Raw genomic sequence first — 21,348 nt, 5'->3', positions numbered from 1 at the left:
GCCAGCCCTGCCGTTGGGCTGGGGCCAGCGAAGCAGGACAGCCAGAATCTCCTGGGCCCCCGTCACCTCTGCCCTCAAGTTGCCTGCGTGCTCAGTTGTGTCCCCTCCCCAGGGGGCAGTCCCCACGGGTGCAGGGACTTTCTGCACTGCTGTATGCCGAGCTGGCCGGCCCAGCGTGTGCTTGGCCAACACATGCGGATGGACGCAGGACAGCAGGCGCGGGACAGGAGAGCAGGCACGGAGGTGGGAGATCCTGCCCCAGCCAGAGGCGGCAGGGCACGGGGGACAAAATGACACTGGATCTGAGCACCGAAGGTGCTCGCCTGGCTGCTGGGAGCCCCCCTGGTAGGGGCAGGGCACGTCCGGAGGCTGAAAGGACGCGCAAAGCCTCGGCAGATCAGGTCAGGGGAGGGTGAGCCCTCCTGCTGACAGTCCGCTGCCCACCCCCATTAGCGGACACCATTCTCCGGCTTCTAAGGAGGGTACGGTTCAGAGACGGTGGGGCCCTGGGAGCTGGCCCAGGGCAGGGGCTCCATAAAGGTTCGCTATTCCCCCTCACCCGCCTCTCCCAGGGGGCCCATGAGCTCCTTCCCGCGGCCACACACACAGCTCCACGGCAGCCAAGCCCGGGCAGAAGTCCACTGCCACCTGAGGCTGCACAGACGCGCCGGGCAAGCCCCCACGAGCTGGGCGCGGCCTCAAGCAAAGCGCACGGAGCTCCGTCCTGGCCTCGGGAGCTGCGTGTGTCCCCCCGATCCTGTGGGGCCCTGGTTCCTGTATAGGTGGTCTATCTGTGAGAGGAGAGCAGAGCCGCTCTGGGCCACCTGAGAAGATGGGTGCTCAGCTTGGACGACAGAGGGACAGACGCCCGCCCTGTGCATCCCCTTCCACCTGCCTCAGGCACGTCGGGAGTCCCTGAACCTCCCTGGTCCCCAGTCCCCTCACCTGTGACGCAAGAGGGCACTGCCTCACATCCCCGTTGCGTGAGGGCACGAGGAAGGCGAGAATTGGGCAGACGCCCACAAAGAATGGTAGTGACTACTGTGGCGGGCGCTGCCCTGTCCCTGGGCCCTGCCTCCCTTTCCCAGGCTGTCCGTCACCAGCCTTCGGGGTCCTCCCCAGGCCTGCGTGGTGGTGGCCGGGAGCCCCGGCCAAGGCCAGCGCTGGGCAGCGCAGGAGTGAAGCACGCGGCCTGCCGTGCTGGGGCCGGCGCTCGACGCACTCCAGGTGGCCCACACACCCTGGGGCCCACGAGCACCCAGACTCTCCCTTCTCTCACATGCCCACCCCGGCCACCTGCCTCCCCACATCTCCCCAGCTCACGCTCCCTGCAGCTGGGGCGACACCTGCCCCCTGTGTCCCTTTGCCCAGGGAATGGCCTTTGAGGCCCAGGCAGGCAAGAAACCTGTGCATCACCTCCCACAAGGCCCTTCCTACCCGTCCCTAGGTCCCACCCATGCCCATCACCATCTCTGTCCTCCGCCGCCTTTTCTCTTCCTGTGACCTTGGGATACCATCACCTGGACCGTCAGGGCCACCAGCCTCTCTAGGGCCAGAGAGAGTTCAGTCTGCCTGAGGGTCTGTACTGCATGTGGAGCCCATGGCTGACACAGGGACAGGGGATGAAGTCACAGATACTTTGCGGCCCAAAGCGCCCACAGGAAAGGCACTCTGGGGTTCCAGTGGTGGCTCCGGTACCCGGCAAGAATACACCACAGACCCCAGACAGCCCAGGGAGACCACAGACGAAGCTGAGCGTGGGGCTGAAGGAGGCCAAATCTGCAAGAAAGAGGGGGCGGCGGCAACAGAGGCAGCAGCTGGAACCCTCGGGCCTTCCAACAAGGGCGGCAGCCTTGCTGGTGCTGACACTTGGGACAGGCAGCTCTGGGCAAGTCAGCTCCTCTGGGTCCAGGCTCCTGCCCGCCAAAGGCAACGGGAGGACCCAGCTCCCAGGGCGGTAGGAAGGGCCGAAGACTCGAAGCAGTCCTGCCAAGGACAGCACCCGGGCGCAGTGCACGCCGTGGAAGGAAGCATTTGCTCTCGTTGCCACAGCGGTCACCCCATCACTCCCGCCCTCCTCGCTCAGGCCACACAGCTGGCAGATGCAGAGCTGGGTACTCGGCCCAGGCCACGCAGCCTGCCTCATGCTGACTGCCCTGCCCTACCTACCCCAGCCGCCCCCCCAGACTCACCCAAATCTGCCCTGCCTAGGACCCAGCTACCCGCTAGCCCTAGCGGCCCCTGCAGGCAGCGAGGGCAGCTTCGTGGGCTCTGCGTGGTGCAGAGCAGCAAGCCTGCCTTAGCCAGGGCGGTCTGGGAAGAGCTGTATTTACTATGACTGGTTTCCTCCATAACCCTCTGTACTTTTTTTTTTTTTAAGTGGGCTCCACACCCAGCATGGAGCCCAACACAGGGCTTGAATTCACGATCCTGAGAGAAGACCTGAGCTAAGAGTAGGATGTTTGACTGACTGAGCCAGCCACATACCCCATAACCCTTTGTATTTTATTTTAGGCATTTGGAAACATTCCAAAAAGAGGCCCATGGCACACAAAAGGTTAAGAAGCCTGTTAGAATATTATCTCAACAAAATATTAGTAAACTGAATCCAATAGTACTTTAAAAGGATCATATGCCATAATAATATGGGATTCATTCCAGGGATGCAAGGATGGTTCAACACCCGTAAATCAATGTGATATATCACATGAATAAAATGAAGGATGAAAACGTATGGTCATCTTCGAGAGTTGCTGGAAAAGCATTTGACAAAATTCAACATCGATTTATGATAAAAACTCTCAACAAAGTGGGTATAGCAGGAACACGCCTCAACATAATAAAGGCCATCCAGCACAAGCCCACAGCTAACGCCGTGATGGTGAAAAGCTGCACGCTTTCCCTCTAAGATCAGGAACAAGACAAGGATGCCCACTCTTGCCACTTCTATTCACCGTAGTACTGAAGTCCGAGCCTGAGCACTAAGAAAAAGGAAAGGCATCCCCATTGGAAAGGAAGAAGTAAAACTGTCACTAGTTGCAGGATGACATGATATTACATATAGAAAACCCTAAGGATTCCCCCAAATAACTCTCAGAACTAATCAACAAATTCGATAAAGTTGTAGGACACAAAATCAATCCACAAAGATATGCAGGGTTTCTATACATAATAGCAAACCATCAAAAAGAGAAAGAAAACAGTCCCATCTGGGGCACCTGGGTGGCTCAGTCACTTAAGCATCTGCCTTTGGCTTAGGTCATGATCCCAGCACTGGGTTCCCCCCTCAGCAGGGGGTCTGCTTCTTCCTCTCCCTCTGCCCTTCCCCGCCCCCTGCTCATCCTCTCTCACTCTATGCTATCTCTCTTAAATAAAATCTTAAAAAAGAAAAGAATCCCACATAATTGCATCTAAGAGAATATCTATGAACAGATTTAACCAAGGAGGTGAAAGACCTGTACACTGAAAACTGTAAGACATTGAAGAGAAAACTTGAAGACACAACTAATGGAAAGATATTCTGTGTTCATGGTTTGGAAGAATGCTGCTCAAATGTCCATTCTGCCCAAAGCAATCTACAGATTGAATGCAATCCCTATCAAAACTCCAATGGCATTTTTCATGATATAGAACAGTCCTCAAATATGCATGGAACCACAAAAGACCCAAAATAGCCAAAGCAATCTTGAGAAAAAACAAATCTGGAGGTATCATGCTCCCCGATTTCAAACTATATTACAGAGTAAAAGCAATCAAAACAGTATAGTACTGACGTAAAATTAGAATACAGAACCCAGAAATGAACCCACACATATATGGCCAATTAATTTAGGAAAAAGGAGCCAAGAATATGCATGGGGAAAGGACAGTCTCTTCAATAACTGGTCCTGGGAAGACCAGACAGCCACATGCAAAAGAATGAAACTGGACAACTTTCTTACACAACGTACAAAAACTAACTCAAAAGCAATTAAAGACAGACAGAGGACCTGAAACTATAAAACTCCTAGAAGAAAACAGAGGGAGTTAATCTCCTTGCCATCGGTCTTGGGGATGATTTTTTAAATCTGACGCCAAAAGCAAAGGCAACATAAGCAAAAACAGACAAGTGGGACAGCAAAGTAAAAGTGGGACAGCAAAGGAAACCATCAACAAAATGGAAAAGCTGACCTGAGTGGGAGAAAATATTTACAAATCATATGTATCTGATAAGGGGTTAAAGTCCAAAATACAGAAGGAACTCCGTAACTCAATAGCAAAAAACCCAAACCATCCAATTTTTATATTGAGTCTTTGTGTTACACAGTTGAAATTACCATAATGGTATACGTCAAACAAGTCTCAGTTAAAACACACATGCGTGCACACACACACAATCTCACATCCTAGGGCATTCCTAAACCTGTCCCTTGAATTTGGAAGCTGCACCTGTGTTTGTTCCCAGCACCCCAACTGTTTAGGTTTAAAAATAAGCCCCATCTCTCAGAAGGGCTGTGGGGAACCACTTTCTCTGGGGCCCTCCTCCTGGAGCCTGGCCTGGGCCTTTCATCCAGGATTCCGGGGCCTGATGACTGAGGAGCCCACAGAACCAAGAAAAGAGAACGTGACAGTTCCTGGAATAGTCGAGGGAGAGAGGCAAAGAAAGAAATCCACGGACAGTCAGGAGGGGGTGCCTGGTGTGGCAAAACCCTTCCCCTCCAGGCTGTCCCCACTCTTCCCCCCACACCTCTGCAAACCCTGAGCCTCTCCTAGGCTCCAGAATCTGCACAGACGTGGGAGGTGCCCCAGGGTGGGAAGAGAAATGTAGGTTTCCTATTCACCATGTGGCATAGCGCACCCCTGTGGTTGTCATGGCCTGAGGAGAGAGCCATGGGCCTTTCCCGAAAGATCCCCAATTGGATCCCAGCTCTGCCACTTGCCAGCTGTGGGCCTAAGCAGGTCACCTGCTTATCTCATCTCTGGAAGAACAAAGCCTCGTGCTCTTACTTTTTCATTGGGAGAATGACTAGCGATCAAGGGTTTGAAGAGATGTCAGCCTCACCTGCTAGGCCCATTATGGGTTAAGTTGTTTCTCCCCCGCCCCAAAATATGGAAGCCCTACGCCTTGGGACCTTTGAATGTGACCTTATTTAGAAACAGGGTCTTTGCAGATGTGATTAAGTTGAGGTCATCTGAGTGGGCCCTAATCCAATATGACTTTGCCCTTATAAAAAGGGGAAATCTGGACACAGAGACCCACACACAGGGAGAACCTCATGAAGACAGAAGGTTGAGGGATGTGTCTGCAAGCCAAGGAATGCTGGGGTCACCAGCTGCCACCAGAAACTAGGAAGAGGCGAGGAAGGACTCCCCTCCAGGCTCTAGGGGGAGCATAGCCCTGCCGACCCACACCTGCACCTGGGCTTCTGACCTTTGGAACTATGAGACCATCAGTTTCTGCTGGCTAAGGCTCCAGTAATGTACTGGGTTGCAACGGCCCCAAGGGAACTAATACAGTCCCAAATGCCAGAGCTCTTTTATGGGGGCTCATGGCTGGCTCGCCTCCCCTACAGGCGTTCTTTGCTGTCATCCCTGTCCTTCCCCAGCATGCCAGACTGTACCACCTTCTCTCCTCCTCACCCTTCAAAGCCCTGGCCAGGCTCACTGCCCCCAGGAAGGCTCTGGAACATCCCAGCCCCTCCCAACACAAGTACCACATAACCCAGCATCTACTCTCTCCCAGTGTTTCCAGCGAAACCAAAGTGCATCCCAATTTGGAGAGTTTCATAAACCTCCCCCTCTCCCATGAGACAATAAGGAATATTCCAGGAAAAAAGTGTGAAATTACCTAGCCAAACATACCTCTTTCCTGGGAGCATTCTTCAGGCTTTCTTTAATGTCGACACGCCCTGACTGAAAGCATCCTGGAGAGCCCCAACCACCAGCGGCCCTATCTTTCAACCAAAATACTCTGACTAGAAAACACGCTAGCCCCGCATTGCCCAACATGTGTCAAGAGCCCTGGGTTCCAGGCCTGCTCAGCCCCACACACAGTGACTCTGGAAAGGGCATCCACCCCCAACCTCTGGTTCCTTCTCTGCTGGGAAATGGGCACGCCAACCCAACACCCCAGTTTACAGCAGGGAGGCCCATGCTGGGCACCCAGGGGCACAGAGAGAGTCCTTGCTACCCAGTGGGAAGCCCATTCCCGCACAGCGTTACAACACTGGAGCCTGAGGATACTCTGAGACCATCTCATCTGGCACCTTCCTTTGCGTGTGACGGAGGCCCAGTCACTGAAAAGCCAGCACCTTCAAGTCGAGCCAACAAGACACCCAGGTGGTGCTAAGAGCCCAGCCACCCCCTCCCCCACCCCGGCAAGAAGAGAGAAGCAGCAGCCACGTGCAATGACCCAGCCTGAACACATGGGCTCCACCACGGCCGTGTTCAAATCACAGGAGCCCCCGAGGATCCCAACAAGCGGACCCCCCCCCCCCGAGCACCGGCCATGGAATGCTGGGAGCAACACCCAGGCCCCGGTATTACTTAAAACTTTCCAGACACTTCTGTTCACAACCAAAGCTGAGGTACACAGAGGACCCCCTTGTGCATGGAATTCCTGGAGCCTGGGGGCTCCTGAGCTCCCCACCCCAGCCCTGGCACCCTTCTGCCAAAACACCCTATTAAGAGTAGCTCCAGAAGCTTCCACCAAGCTCCGTGCTGCGGCAGGCAGTTTCACTAAAGCTTGTGTCCTCCTCATGACAGCACCCGAAGGCAATACTTCTGACTGCATTTTACCCTCGGGGACACAGGCTCAGCCAGCGTGGGTGACCAGCGCAAGGCAGGCCAGCTGGCTCGGCTGAGTAGTGTCCCCTATAGACATCCCAGTCCTAACCCCGAGTACGGGGCATGTCGCCTTATATGCACAAAGTGACTCTGCAGATGGATTAAATCCAGGTCTAAAGATGGGGACGGTCTCCTGGATGATCCAGGTGGCCCAAGTGAAATCCCAGGGGTCCTTACGAGAGGGAGGCAGAGGAGACAGAGCAGAGCAGAGACCAGAGGACGCTGGGCTGTAGGTGGAGGAAGGGGCCACGAGCCAAGGAATGCGGGGACTGCGGCTCTGGAAGCTCAGAAAGGCCAGGCAACAGACCCTCCCGTCGCCCCTGGAGGAACACCTGCCAACATCCCGACGTAGCCCGGTGACACCGATTCCGGGCTGCGGAAGCCCCAGAGCTGGACCACAGTGAACGCGTGTGGTTCTGAGCCCCCAGCTGGGGGGCTTCATCACAGTCGCCCCACGGAGCGAACTTGCCTCCTTTTGAGCCCATCTCCCCGGTGCCCCCAAGGGAGTGAATGGGTCCAGCTGGCAGGCCGCCCAGCTCATCCTCTCGGCGAGCGCTAACTGAGCAGCCCTCGGGTACCTGGAGCCAACCCAGAGCATCTCCACATCAAATGGAACATAAATCCAGTTTGCTGAGGTGCCTGTCTGTCTGGGTTTGATGAAGCAAACGATCACGCCCAGGAAGGAGGCGGGACCCAGGGCCGCTCTGCCCTCCACGGGCTCCTGGAGGCCCGGAGAGCCTGGGTCGACAGCCAGCACCAGCCCCCGCCTGCGCTCTCAGGGGGCGGCTGTGGGCCTGGAGGCAGCGACAGAGGCCAGGGAGCCCCCTGGGCCGGAGAAGGGCATTTCCTTAGAGGCAGGACCACTGCCTCGATGGGGCACACGAGGCCCAGTGCTGGGGCCTGTGATGCTTTCCGCAACCCCGAGAATGGTTTTTAATTTTGTTGGAAAACTGGAAATAATTATATAATAATCATGAATCCAGCCTGGATTGTATTCTTCTTTAGACGAAGGCAGTCATAGGATAAGGTCCTTTCTTTTTCTACCTTTTTGTTGTTGTTGTTGTTGTTGTTAAGGAGGAAGGGGCCCCCAAAGGCAGAAAAGCAAAAAGGTACCTCAGGGCCCGGGGTCCTGCCTTCCTTCATCGATGGAAACCCCATGGTCGCTGGATGTTCCTAAGACAAGACAGTGACCACCTTGGCGTGTCCTTGGCCGCTCAGCATCAGCCCTGGCCTCTGCCGCAGGTGTTCGCTCATCACAGCTCCTCCCCAGTGGCTGGGGGGTGTTGGCAGACCCTCTCCTGTGCTGGCGAAGACTTGGGTTGGGGGGCAGGGGTGTGTCTGCGTCTTGGAGGAGCAGCTCGTCAGGGCAGGCAGGGCGGAAGGGCTGCTCTCCGAGGAGGAAGGCCGTGCCACAGCCCACAGGCATCAAGGAGTTTGGTGCGTTCAGCTGGTGTGGCCAGAGTGTCACGTGTGCTGCAGGTGACAGCAGCCGGGTGACACAGGTCCCTCTTTGCCCCACCGGGAAGGAGGAGCCCAGGCAGCTCCTGGGCACTGCACAGTTCCGGGAGGCAGCTGCCCCTTTGTGACAAATCCCGATTTCTCACAGCCCGGGGAGGCGCTGCCAGGTGGCTGGAGGACATGTTTGCCACCGATTTACGTGTGTGTTGGGGGGGCAGAGAGGAAGCACATTCTACATAATCCCAGAATTTGTATCACTTTTGTGCAGCGGTCAAAAGCTTTGAGGCGGGAGACAGTGGGAAGATGACGGCCACCACGCAGGGCTGTCCGCACTCCGCCCTCAGCACGTGCTCTGCGGCGGCCCTGGGTGGCGCGGACCCTGCTGCTGGGGGCGGTGGCCTGGGAGGGACACTGTGTGAGCGCGGCAGGGATCGGCGGAGAGCCCAGGGTGGGGTTTCCATATATATATATATATATATTATATATATATATATATATACATGCGCACTTATCAACACATCAAACAGCAAGAGCTCAGAAATACTGCGATCTCAAAGGAAAGAGGAGAACACACACATTTCCCGAGATCCTGGTACTAGCTGCAGCCTGATACCAAACCGCGTGTGATCCGCACGGTGACACTCTCAGGTACAGCGGATACTGCTGCGGTTCACTGCCTCCAGCAAAAAAGGAAGGGCCTCGAACACTGCGAACTAGAAAACATTGCTAGAGGAGACGAGAGAAGAGACCCAAATAAATGGAAAGACATCCTGTGTTCACAGACTGCAAGACTTAATACTGTGAAGACGAGAAAACTTCCAGACTGATCCGCAGACTCGGTGCAGCCCCTCTTGGAATCCCAACGGCCTTTCTTGCCGAGGCGGAAACTGCAGGGGATCCCGAGTAGCCAAAGCCATCTTGGAGACAAAGAATAAGTCAAAGGACTCATCTTTCCCATTTCAAAATCTACTACAAAGCTACAATAATTAAAACAGCATGGTACTGGCCTAAGAATCACCATATAAATGGAATACAACAGAGTCCAGAAATAAAACCCGATGTCCATGATCAACTGGTTTTTTTAAATCAAGTCGCCAAGACCATTCAATGGGGCAAGAAGTCTCTTCAACGAATGGTGTTGGGACGACTGGAATCTACATGCAGAAGGAGCTCGACACTTGCCTCACACCATATATGAAAATTAACTCAAAATGGAATAAAGACCTAAATATAAAAGCTACAGCCATAAAACTCTTAGAACAAAACAAAGAGGCAAATCTTCAGGACCTTAGACCTGGCAATGGTGTCTTAGATCTGACACCAAACATGCAAGCAACAGAAGAGAAAATAAATTGTACTTCAAAATTTAAAAATTGTGTGCAAAGAACATGAGCAGAAAACTGAAAAAGCATCCCACAGAATGGTAGCAAGTATCTGCAAATGACATATCTGACAAGAACGCAGTGTCCAGAATACACGCGAACAGCACAAAACAACCCAATTAAAAATGGGGAAGGGGGGCGCCTGGGTGGCACAGCGGTTGGGCGTCTGCCTTCGGCTCAGGGCGTGATCCTGGCGTTGTGGGATCGAGCCCCACATCAGGCTCTTCTGCTATGAGCCTGCTTCTTCCTCTCCCACTCCCCCTGCTTGTGTTCCCTCTCTCGCTGGCTGTCTCTATCTCTGTCAAATAAATAAATAAAATCTAAATAAATAAATAAAATCTAAAAAAAAAAAAAAAAAATGGGGAAGGACTTGAATAGACATCGCTCCAAAGATACACGAGTGGCCAGCGGGGCCCAGGGACAGGTGCTCCACATCTTCAGCCGTTAGGGAAATGCACATGAAAACCACAATGAGACACCACATCGCACCCACTAGGCGCTGTAATTAAAGAGACCGAGAATGACCAGCGTTGGCGGGTGTGCAGGCACGGAGCTTCAGACGTCGCTGGTGGGGACGGGGAATCGGGCAGCTGCTGGACTATGTCAGACACAAAACTACCACCCAAGCCAGCAGTTCCACTCACGGGTACATACCCGGAAGGATGGAAAACAGGCGTTAGAACCAAACGCTGTATGCAAAAGTGCGCAGTGGCGTGGTTCACACTAGTCAAGAGGTAGAAACAGCCCAAGTGTCCACTGACGGATGAAGGGATAAAGAAAAGATGGTCTAGCCATACAGCTGCGTGTGACTCGGCCAGAAAAAGGAAATGAGCACCGCCCCGTGCTACAGTACGTGTGACCCTTGGACACACGCCATGTGAAAGCAGCAGTCACAACAGACCGCATCCAGTAGGACTCCGCTGACACGGAATGTCCGGAACAGGGACATCCAGAGACAGAAGGCAGCTAGATCTGGGGTTGATGAGAGGAGGAAAGAAGGCGACTGCTGATGGGTAAGGGGCCTCCTCTTGGGCTGATCAAATGTTCTGGAAGCAGATGGTAGTGAGCGTTGGACGACACTGCAAGGCTACTAAATGCCACAGGGTGGGACACCTGAAAATGGTGGACTGTGTGTTATATGTATTTCGCCACACTAAGGACAAATGGGCGAGGGGAGAGAGACGAGACAGGTGGGGCATGGAGGCACAGGCTGAGGTCAGGGTTCTGGCGAGATGGGGAGTCTGAGCCCCAGTAGTCCTGCCCCGGTGGCAAGAGGGACGTTTTCTGGAAAGAACAGCTAGGAATGGATGGCAAATAGGATATGGGCCTCGGGGTGAACTAGAGAAGGAGTTTATAAGGAGGGGACCATATCTCCTAGAGGCTTGTTAGGACAGTCCTGGCTGGTAGTGACTGCCCTGGAATCCCAAAGGCATAGTGTCCACTGTCCCTCTCCAGAGCGTCCCAGTCCAGGCCATGAATCATACAGCCACTCAACTTATGAGGCCCTGGTCCACACGCTAGCTCTCTCTGTGCCGATGGGGAACTGACTTCACCCCCATTTGACAGACAAGGGGCTCGAGCAGCATTTGAGTCCGCTTGTGGCCATCTGCTCCTCCTGGCCTGGGGCTTCTCCTGCTGGGGGCCCCTGGAGGGTGGGGGTCACTGCCCAGCTGCGGTGGAACCAGGACGTCTGAAGCAGGGAAGAGCCGTCCCACGGGGCCTGTGCAGCGGCTGGTGTGGCAGACAGAGCTCGGGGGGCTTCGGGGATGTGGGTCTGAATCCTCCTTCCACCCCTGGTTAGCGGGCTGACTCGAGTCTGCTCCTTAACTCTCTAACCTTAATCCCCCACCTACAAAGTCCAGCCAGCAAGATCACCCTTCAAGACTGTTACCAACACGGAGAGGAGTAACACGCAGCTCGGAGCCTGAGCAGGCACTGGGTCGATGGCGGCCAGTTATTCCTCTGCTCCCTCTGCCCTCCCCGCCGGGGCAGGGGGAGGGGAAAGGAAATGTGTTTTCTGCTGAGTAACGCAGTAAAAAAAAAAAAAAAAAACAAAACAAAACTTGGAGAAACAGGATGAATCCTGATATCTTCAAGCATGTGCAACACTAAATATTTTAGATAACCCACAAAAAAGTGAACACACAGACACCCCCTCTCCAAGATGACTCAACCCGCTTATTATTGGATTCTGGGTGAAGCCCCCATTCTACAGCTGGGCCAGAAAACTGTGGGCTCTGCGGCCACAGAACCTGGTGACCGAGGCCTGCAGGGTGCTCAGCGGACGGCTACGGGGGTGTCTGCCCTCCATCCTCAGGTCCCTGTGTCACTGCATGAAGACGTCCCCCTGCTGTCAAATGCCAAGGAAATGGTGTTGCTGTTCATAAATATTTAACAAGTGCCTCTTGAAACACACCGGGGGGTCACTGGAGAGTGTGGCAAACAGGCCGGTGCACAGGAAGCTCAAGGTCATTAAGGATGCGGGAAAAAGATGCAAACCGCCCACAGAATCATTTGCGACAGGATGCAGAGGGACACCCCCGCCGCGCCGACTGCCAACACTGGGGGCCATTCACACAAACTCAGTCTCTCCTTCCAGGACATCCTCCCAGCTCCATGCGGGCCACGAAAGGCGCTCCGTGTGCCGTGGTACCAGGGCAGGGGTGCGGTTTGCTCACTGGAACCCTTACAACGCAGAGATCTATGGATCCCGGACACTTCAACAGCTCTCCAGCCGGGCAGCCACAGAGCAGAACCTGATGGAACCTTCCTTTACAATCTGCCTAATTACGGCCCCTGCAGCTTCTGAGATGGGAGCGCGCGCTCAGCAGCAGCCCCAGCCGCACCCTGACCCTCCTCTGCCCGGGGAGCGGGAACGCGCCACTGCAAGAATGTTTAGGTTGACTTAATTTGAGAAACATCTCAGCCCGTGTTTATTCTCAGCATAAATACACCTCCAATTAATTAAACGAGCACTGTTCCTCGTTGACACTAACCTCTTCAGAAGCCTAGGCTTCTGGCCGCTGCTGGGTGATTCACCCAGCAATCCCAGTGTGGCGGAGTCCTACAAAACCCTCTCCCCATCAGCGGTTACCTAGCAACCAGCCTAGCAACCTCGGAGCCAAGAGATTCATCCCGAGTGATAACCATAAAGTAACATCCAAAGAGACATCTCCTCTCGAGGATGCCCTCCAAAGGCATATAAAGACGAGGCTCACAGCAGCCGGCTCCTTGCTCCTGACGCGCACAAAGGAGAGACAAAGGGGGACACGTTATTTACTTGTTGCTTCAACAGCCAAAAGACGCAATTTCACCCCTGCAATTCAACATGGAAATGAAAAGGACCGAGGAACGGCTGGGCTGGGCGCCACATGGAAGCTGCCCAGTCACTGGCGGGGTGAGGAAGAGGTTCTGTCCAGACCAAAGCTGGGACAGAGCCCCCAGCACAGCCCCGGGGCGGGGGGGGGAGCAGAGGCAGATCCTTTTCTCCGCCTCCCGTCACGGGTTCATCTCAGGCACAACCTTTCCCCACCCGCTCCCCAGCCCTCGGCCACTGCCCCTCATAGGAGAAGCGTGCTCTATTGCGTGCTCCATTCAAAGATGCCAGACACATAATTGGGCCATAAAAGGCTGGGAGAACATTCCAGGACGGTGAACGCCCTTGGCATCTCCCAAAGGCCCTCCTGAGCCTGCCCTGCCCCTGTGCTAGGATGCACCTGCAACCACAAAGGGCCACGAACCCAGTCCATCGCTTGGAGAGCTCATCACACTGACGTTCCCGGAGGTCAAGGCCCCTCTGTTAAAAATCAAACTTCAGGTGATTCCAGCACAGGCAGCCCCAGACCACACTTAGAGCAACAGTGCTCTGGGGGCTGCCTCTCACACACACACCCCCCCCGGCAGGTGCACAGGGAACCAGCTACATCTCCTTCCCTACTCAGAAGGGTGTTGGAACAAAAGCCTGGCGTGAGGGCGTTCAGCTCTGTGCATCTGGCCCACGCGCTCCCAGTCAAGTGGGCCAGGTCACCTGGCTCAGGCCACATTCTGCCACTGACTGTGACCTCAGGGGTCGTCTGCCCGACCGGGTGGGAACTGGTGCGTTAACACCTGGAAAGGGCTTACAGCCGCACATGGCCTGGAGAGAGGGCGCCCTAGGGAACTGCCTTCTTCAACAAGCGAGGGTCCCACAGGCAGACTCTGGAACTCTCCCCAAGTCCCCATGCACTCCAGGCCAGCAGCATGGCTAGTCACCCAGTGACTCATCAAGCTGGGAGTGCCTGGATGCAGCCCCAGAGAGGATGGGCTCTTATCCTGGCTGGCCGAGGAGGGCCACCCCACTGGACCTCGCCAGGACGCCTGGTCACACCTGAAGAGAAGCACGGGCCCCTCACAGGGGGAGCCTGGACACCGTGACACGAAGGAAGAGACCAGAGAAAAATGACGCTTACGCCAGAGAAGACTCAAGTACACGGCCTGCTGCACATCCCAAGGCTGCTGGGAAGGAGGGTGACCTGTGTTGTGTGTGACTCAGGGGACAGATGGAGGGCCCCAGGGCAGAGGCCACCAGGTGGGGCTTCAAATCCACAAAGGGAAAGGATTCTTAGAAGCGCAATAGTCCAGGGGCCACTGGGGGGCTCAGTCGGTTGAGCGGCCGACTCTTGATTTTGGCTCAGGTCGCGATCTCGGGGTCGTGAGATCGAGCTCCCAGGTCGGGCTCCACGCTCTGCACAGAGTCTGCTTGGAATTCTCTCTCTCCGCCACTCCCCCTGTGCCGGCTCTCCTCTAAAATCAATAAATAAAATCTTCAAAAAAAAAAAAAATGGAAAAAGCACACGACAGAGCAGCAGCACGGTGGGCCGCCTGGAGCGGGGAGCTCCCTGTGTACACGTGTCCCCCAGGGGGAAGCCACATCACCTTGGGTGTCACGGCCAAGTGCAGGCCGCCCAGGGCCAAGCTCTCTGCCTCAGTGTCCCCTCCACTGCGAAACGGAGACAATGGGGCCCACGTCACGAGGTTTTTACACGGATTAAGTGAGATGAGAAGTCTCAGGAGCTTGACCCGGAGTCCAGCTGGTCGGACGGAGTGCTCCCTGTTTTCATCCTGCTACTGCTCCTTACAAAGGACAGCGGAAACCCCAGGAGGGTGAGGTCAATCCCTGGAGGCTTCTCGGCGGAGCTGGTGGCTGGGCTGGCCAGGGAAGGAGCTGGAAGGCGGCCTTGTGTGGTGGTGAGTGGCAGGTGGAGTGCTGGAAAGGCACTGGCCACGGAGGCACGGACGAGTCTGAAGTGCCCCAGCCCCCGTGACCACTGGGGACTCCAGAACCTCCGTGCTGCCCCCTTCAGTGTCGTTGTGAACCCCGAGAGGGCCACGGATGCTAAGCACAGGAACATGCCCGGACGGTTTAGGTATGAGACTGGGGAATGGGCTCACTGCAATGCAGTGCCCTACTGAGCACCTACTGCATACATCACCGTCTTGGACATCCCTCAGGAGGTGGGGGCAGAGATGAGGCAGGATTCTGCCACCACAGCCCTGTCCACAGGGACAGGCTCAGATCTTCTGAGCCCTCGGCTTCTGGGCACCTGGAGCCAGGTAACCACACCGACGGTCCGCTGTGGCTGCCAAGAGCCCTGGTGGCCAATGTGCGTCACCCCTGCCTTAAACAGGGGCCCTGGGGGCCTGGATCAGGTGAGCGTGCGGGAAAAACACACATGAGGGACACTGGAGCTGGGGGACAGAGCCTGGCACACAATGGACCCCAACAGATGACGGGCAGCACCCCACTCCAGGGGTACCTAAAATGCCAGGGCTGAGAAGGGCAAAGGTCAAATCAGGCATGAGAAACCCAGACACACTCAGATAGCCAGATGGTGTCGGCCATCAGAATGATGGCTGGGATGACCTTGAAAGTGAGGTAACTTCTGCCTCGGCCAGGAGGCGCTCCCCAGGGTGCGGGCAATGCAGGTCATACGAGCACCCGCAGACGGGGCACACGCGACGCCGGCTGGCCAGAGCGGAAGGGAGATGTCGACCTTGGGTCAGTGCAGTCTGGTCCTGGCCGTGAACGCAGCGACACACATAGACTGCCCAGCCAGGAGCCCCCAAGGAGCCTCTCAGCCTGACACCATCCCTGCAGCCCCAGCAGGAGCCACAGACGCAGGACCCTGCACGTTGACACTGTCGCTGGCAAGCGGGCTCTGCCGCTCACCCCCACACCTCTCGGGGCAGGGAGATCACACGGTCGACACCCCGCAGACACCAGAGATGGCGACCTGGAGGGGTCCGCTGGCCAGGCCGGCCCCACGGTGTTTCTCCAGCCCGTGAGGCAGGCTGGAGCGACGCGAAGGAGGGATTCAAAGTCGCATCACACCCTACCTTCCCTGCTCGACCCCAAAGCCACCTCGGCTCCGTGACCTTCGCCTGCAGCTAGTAACCAGTCCACGGGGTGTTCAGGACACGGAATGGGACACCGTACGGGAACTGCAGGGCATTGGGGGTCCGAGCGTCTGTGTACCCGGACATCGGCAAACTGCTCACCAGCCCCACGGAGCCACCAGAAAGGCTGCCACGGCCACTGTGCAAGGTCAGGGCAACCCACTGGCATCTCTCGAGTCACCCCTTTGAATCGGGGTGAGGGCTGCCGTTTCACCATCTCTCGTGTTTCTCAAAGAACAAGTCTCAAAAGATCAGTATCCTAACTTACTCCTCAACCAGGGCCACTGTGTCCACCCTCAGAGGCCACCGGACCTTGGGGACCTTGGGGAAGGCTCCACCCCCGGCCCGGCTGGAACCCTGCCCCTTTCAGCCGCTGTTCCTCCCTAGAGAGCTGTCCAGAGCAAGGCCTCCCCCCACCACAAGCGGGCGCTTCCGGGCCGTGCCTGGAGCACACTGGCCGGCCGAGCCCTGCACCCCCACATCATGCAGGGGTGGTGAAGCATGGAGGCAGAGCACGGGCCCCTGGAGCTGGGCCTCCTCTGGCTCGGCCATGGTCAGCCATGACTGCTCCGCACCTCGACTTTTTAATTTTAAAAATTAAATCTGTACAACGGCTTATCCGGATAGTCCTGACCTCTGCCAAGGCTCGCTGAGCTCGGCCGCTGCAAGTCAGGGGCGCAGAGCTGGGTCTTGCAGGTAATAAGTGGGCCGCCTGACCTTTGTGCAGGCCTGCCTCCTCCCTGCAACTGTGCGGTAAGGATCTTAGGGTCTGGTAGGACGTGATTTTTCACATGTCTGTGACGGGCATCGAAAAGAAAGTTTAGGGGTGAGTTTTCCCTGTTATTGAAACTACGTGAGACTCTGAACTCTAGAGAACAAACCGATGGCTGCAGGGGAGGGGGTCGGGGGGAGGGGTGAAGTTGGGGACAAGGCGAGGTGCGCACTCACCGTGATGAGCACAGAATTGTTCGATCGCTATACTGTCTGTACACCCGGAACTCACACAACACTGTACGTTAATCACGCCAGAATTTTAAAAATTAAATTAGAATTAAAAATTTTTAAACAAGAAAACACCCCATGAAGTTCTGTGTGGTCATTTCGGAAGACAGAGGAAATGAAGAAATCTGGAAAGCCACGGCGCTGGTTGTGCGCAGCTGGGATCTGGTCCTGCTGCCGTCACTCCAGGGGCCAGCGTGGCGCCCCCCACCCCCGCACACAAAAGCCGCACCTTCCCCGCCAGGCCGCTCACCTTGAACCTCTCAGTGACCCCCTCGGTGATGCTGACGGTGAACTCCGCTATCTTGGGAGGACGCGCTTTGCCTTTCTTGCGGTCAGGCTCGTACTCGGTCTTCGTTTTCACAACCACCTTGTCCGGGAAACAGAGAAGCAAAGAGTCAGGGGCACGGTCGGATGCCTGCAGACACACCTGCCCCGCGAGGATGAGGACGGGCGCGGGGACCCCGGTGGCCAAGTCACCATGTCGCCAGCAAGTGCTTCACAGAAAGAACAAGAACAGCTGCCATTTGCTGGAAATCTCTGCGCCAGGACCTTCAGAGAAATGACCCATGAATAATCCTGATAGAAGCCCCAGGAGGGAAAGATGGCAACTCAGGGCCAGAGAAGTCAAGCTCGTTGGCCAAAGGCCACCCAGCTAATAGGTAGCAGGGCTGACTCCTGACACCGGGCTCCTTCCACAGCCCGGGGCGCCGCACGAGCCCTAGGGGTCCGGGAGTGCACGGGTTTTCCGTGGTCTCTGCCTGCCACTGCGGGGAAAGTGAGGGAAGAGGCGATGAGGATCGGGCCGGAGCAGGAGCTGGCCTTCAAGGAAATCGATCTTGCTTCTATCAGCCCCCCACCCTGCCATCCTCTCCCTCCACTGCCCCTGCAAGGGCCCCCAGAGGGTCTCCCTGCTCTTCTTCCCCTATGCTCTCTACTGCAAAGTGGGAGAGGCTTCTCCCCCCAGGAAAGCTATGCCACTCGGCCCGTACACACCCTTCCCCGCATCCCCAGCAGCTTCCCATGAGCCCCGACCCGCCCTCCTGCCTCCTCCCTCAGAGGCCCACTGCCCTTTCCTCCTCACGCCTGCCTGTCACCAAGGACAGTTTACTATTCAGTCCCCGCTGTGCAGGGAGGCATCAAGGGGTCAGACCTCTCTAGTCCCCACTCCTCCTCTCCACCACCAGGAGCCAGGAAGCGGCGGCTGGACTGCAGAGGACCAGCCACCCCCACACTCTTCCCCCTAACCCCGACAGAAAGGGGGGCTACGCAGTTCGGGGAAGATACCTGCTCTTTGCGACCGTGGGCCCCGAGGTGGATCCAGCAGAACACAGCGAGTCAGGATGGTGGGCCCGGACTGAGTGTGACCCTGGAGCCAGTCCCGAGGAGAAGGAATCGGGAGAGAAAGGGGCCCATGCCAGCTGCCACCCAAGAGTGATCCACAGGCCACAAAACTGTAATCAGACTCCTGCCTTCCCTCCTTGGGTCCCTTATGTGCACACAGCTCTCAGACGCCGAGAGGGCAGGCATGTGTGACGGTCTGGGTGCCCACCCAGCTCTGCGGGCAACATGGGTGCATCACCCTGTCGTCCTCAAATCCCAACTGTCCCCGACTCGCTGCGTGACCTTAGCACCTCCCTGGCCACTCAGAATCGCAATGTCCTGGCCCGGGAAATGGGAACAAGGCCTCTCTCACTCAGCGGCAGTGAGGAGGGGGAATCCGCACAACCCTCAGCGCGGCGGGAAGCCCGTCCATATTTTACCACCGGATTCATCCGCCCCTGCCACTGACGCGCTAGGTGACCTTGGACAAGACCCTCTATTTCCACATCTGTGAAACGGGGGCAATAACAGTAAAGAAAGGTAAGCCCATAAAGCCCGTAAACAAGCGTCCCGTGCATAATGAGCATCTAACAAACGTCAGGTGAGACTGGCCCGGGCGCCGCTGTCCGCTCCGTGACCGCGGTCCCTGTCGTACGTCGTACCTCGGCTCTCGGTACACGCTCTCAGGACAGGTTTCACTGATAACCCTGCCTGCGTTACCGGGCCCCACCAGCCACGTCACCTGGGACGGGTGCCATCGGCTCCCGAAACCCTGCCTGGGAGCAACACAGCGCTGCTGTTCGGGTTCAGCGAGGTGTCGTCCCAGGCTTCTGCCAGAAGCTTCTGCACTCGAGAGGATTGTGGCCTTTGGCCGTGTGACCTTGGGCACGTCCATGAACTCTCTGAGCCTCAGTCTCCTCATCTGTGACCTCAGAGATCTTCCAACCCAACCACTGGTTCCTGTCTCTGGGGCATCCCTGCCCGTTCCCTCCCTCTGTTTGAACACTCCCAGGGATGGGAGACTCATGACCTTTCAGACTTACCTAGGCTACTTCTAAAGGCCCAATTGGTTGGCCAGGATTTCATAGGTGCCTGAAACCCCCCTCCCTGGTATAAGCCAACTGTGTGCCAGACAATTCTGGAAAGGAACAGACTGAGAGCAAAAGAGGAGCTCAGGCTGAGCAGAGGGAGTCACCTGACAGAGGTGCTGCCTCGGGACACAGCGTTCCTGGCACAGGCCGCCACCACTCTTGGGCTGAGAGGGGAGGGGAAGGTGGGGCCGAGTGGGGTGGGGGGCGGCTGAGCTAGCCCAGCAAGTCGCCCAGACAGGGAAGCAGGAGGCACCAGCCGAGGCAGCCCTGCCCCAACCCTGCCCCCAGACCGTCAGTGCCCCCAAAGTGGCCCCACGTGGCCTGGGTGCACAGGTGTGCCCAGCAGAGCCTCTCCTGGAACTGAAACACCTGCTGCCAGCCCCCATCCCCCCCCAAACACAGACAATAGAGCCGCAGGGATGGAAAGCACTCTAGAGAGCTGAGTAAGTCAAAGGGTCCACATGGGAATAAAGGAATCTTCCAGATGGGAAAGACCCACCGCTGCAGAGAGATGCCCCCAGCCCCATCCGGTGGTCAGCAATCACCAGCCTGCCGGAGTGGAAGACAAAGACCTGAGTCACAAGCTCCTCGCCAGGGCTAAATGAGACAATACCCGTAAACGCACTCCGGGGAACGGAACGAGCTTGCTCGTGGCCAGGCTGGTTTTTTAAGCAGCAGCAAGGTGGTCAGAATGATGCTGTGTTTATTGTCCTAGGTTTGAGTTTTGTAATACAATTGTCAAGACTTTAACCATCGCATTTGCCTTTTTAAATGTTAACTCTTGAAAATATTATCCTTCGCGTACAGAAACTACTTGATTGGATACTGTACTCAAGAAAAGAAAGGACTCTCTAAATTCAGAAAAGAAAAACCCGCTTTGGGGAAAGGATGATGAATGGCTGTCCCCAGTTACACTAACACCCAGCGAGCAGAGCACTAACTTGAAGATTTCACAAAAGGAACAAAGAGAGGAAGGAAGCGAATAGACACCCTGCAGCATCCACCGCCAGGCTGGGAGGGGCAGGCGGGGAGGCCGAGGACGGGAACCCGGCCCCTCAACAAGGGTCCGTCTGGCCAAGGAGAGGAGCCTCCCGCCGCCACGGGGCAAATCGGGCTGAAACCGCACCACCTGGGCAGGCAAAAGCGGCAGCCGCGCCCCGGGGTTCGCCCCAGACCCACAGCCCCCTGTTTCCATGGGGCAGGGGAGGGGAGGAGCCGGGCTGGGGGCTGCCGCTGTAGAGCCAGGGACCTCTCTAGGGCAGGACCCCCAGGAGAATCGGGAAGGAACCTTCCCCCCAACTGCGCTCCCTCGTCAAGACCGAGCTGTCTCCCGATCCGGAATCCCGCGCGGGCACGCTGTCCTCCCGGGGGGCTTCCTCCCGCCGCCCGAGCTCGCCCCCACTTCCCATCTCCAGCGCACGCCCCGCGTCTCTTTTGTTGCGGCCGCCGCCCGAGACTTGGGGTGCGCAGCCGGCAGCGCGGGGGTGCCGGGGGGGCTCTCACCTTGTCCGGGGGCGGGAACTGCAGCTGATTGACATCGAGGGGCGTCATCAGGGGGATGGTGTCGAAGCCATCCTCCAGCAGCGGCTGCTTGGTGCCCTTCTCCGCGAAATTGTTCCCCAACTTCACCATCGTTCCGGGAGACCCGAGGCTGCCGCCTGCGAGGGAGGGCCGGGCGGGAGTCACCGCGAGCTAACCGGCCCCACGCTTGGCCTCCGGGGAGGAGGGGTCGGGAGGGCGCGGCGGTCACGGCCCGGGGCTTGGGGGGGGCGTCCCAGGCCCTCCCCCGCGCGGGACCCGAGCGCCGGGCTCAGGGACGCACCGCGGCCGGGGAG

The 21,348-nt window shown here is 56.8% G+C and overlaps 1 protein-coding gene across 1 annotated transcript in view; it reads right to left on the bottom strand.

Annotated features, from left to right (window-relative positions):
* The window catches only part of NSG1 (neuronal vesicle trafficking associated 1), a 30,209-nt gene extending 8,973 nt beyond the window's left edge, over window positions 1-21,236 (bottom strand). The window contains exons 1-2 of the mRNA XM_011229967.3: window positions 21,017-21,236; window positions 17,353-17,469 (exon numbers count right to left, since the gene is read on the bottom strand). Of these exons, the coding sequence (XP_011228269.1) occupies window positions 17,353-17,469; window positions 21,017-21,145 (246 nt within the window). The 5' untranslated portion in view covers window positions 21,146-21,236. The remainder of the gene's footprint in view (window positions 1-17,352; window positions 17,470-21,016) is intronic.
* Between the last annotated feature and the right edge of the window lie 112 nt (window positions 21,237-21,348).

Source organism: Ailuropoda melanoleuca, chromosome 11 (assembly GCF_002007445.2).
Source record: "Ailuropoda melanoleuca isolate Jingjing chromosome 11, ASM200744v2, whole genome shotgun sequence".
NCBI lineage: Eukaryota > Metazoa > Chordata > Mammalia > Carnivora > Ursidae > Ailuropoda > Ailuropoda melanoleuca.
The sequence above is the reverse complement of the archived record's forward strand: the minus strand, read 5'-3'. Positions and strand labels throughout refer to the sequence as shown.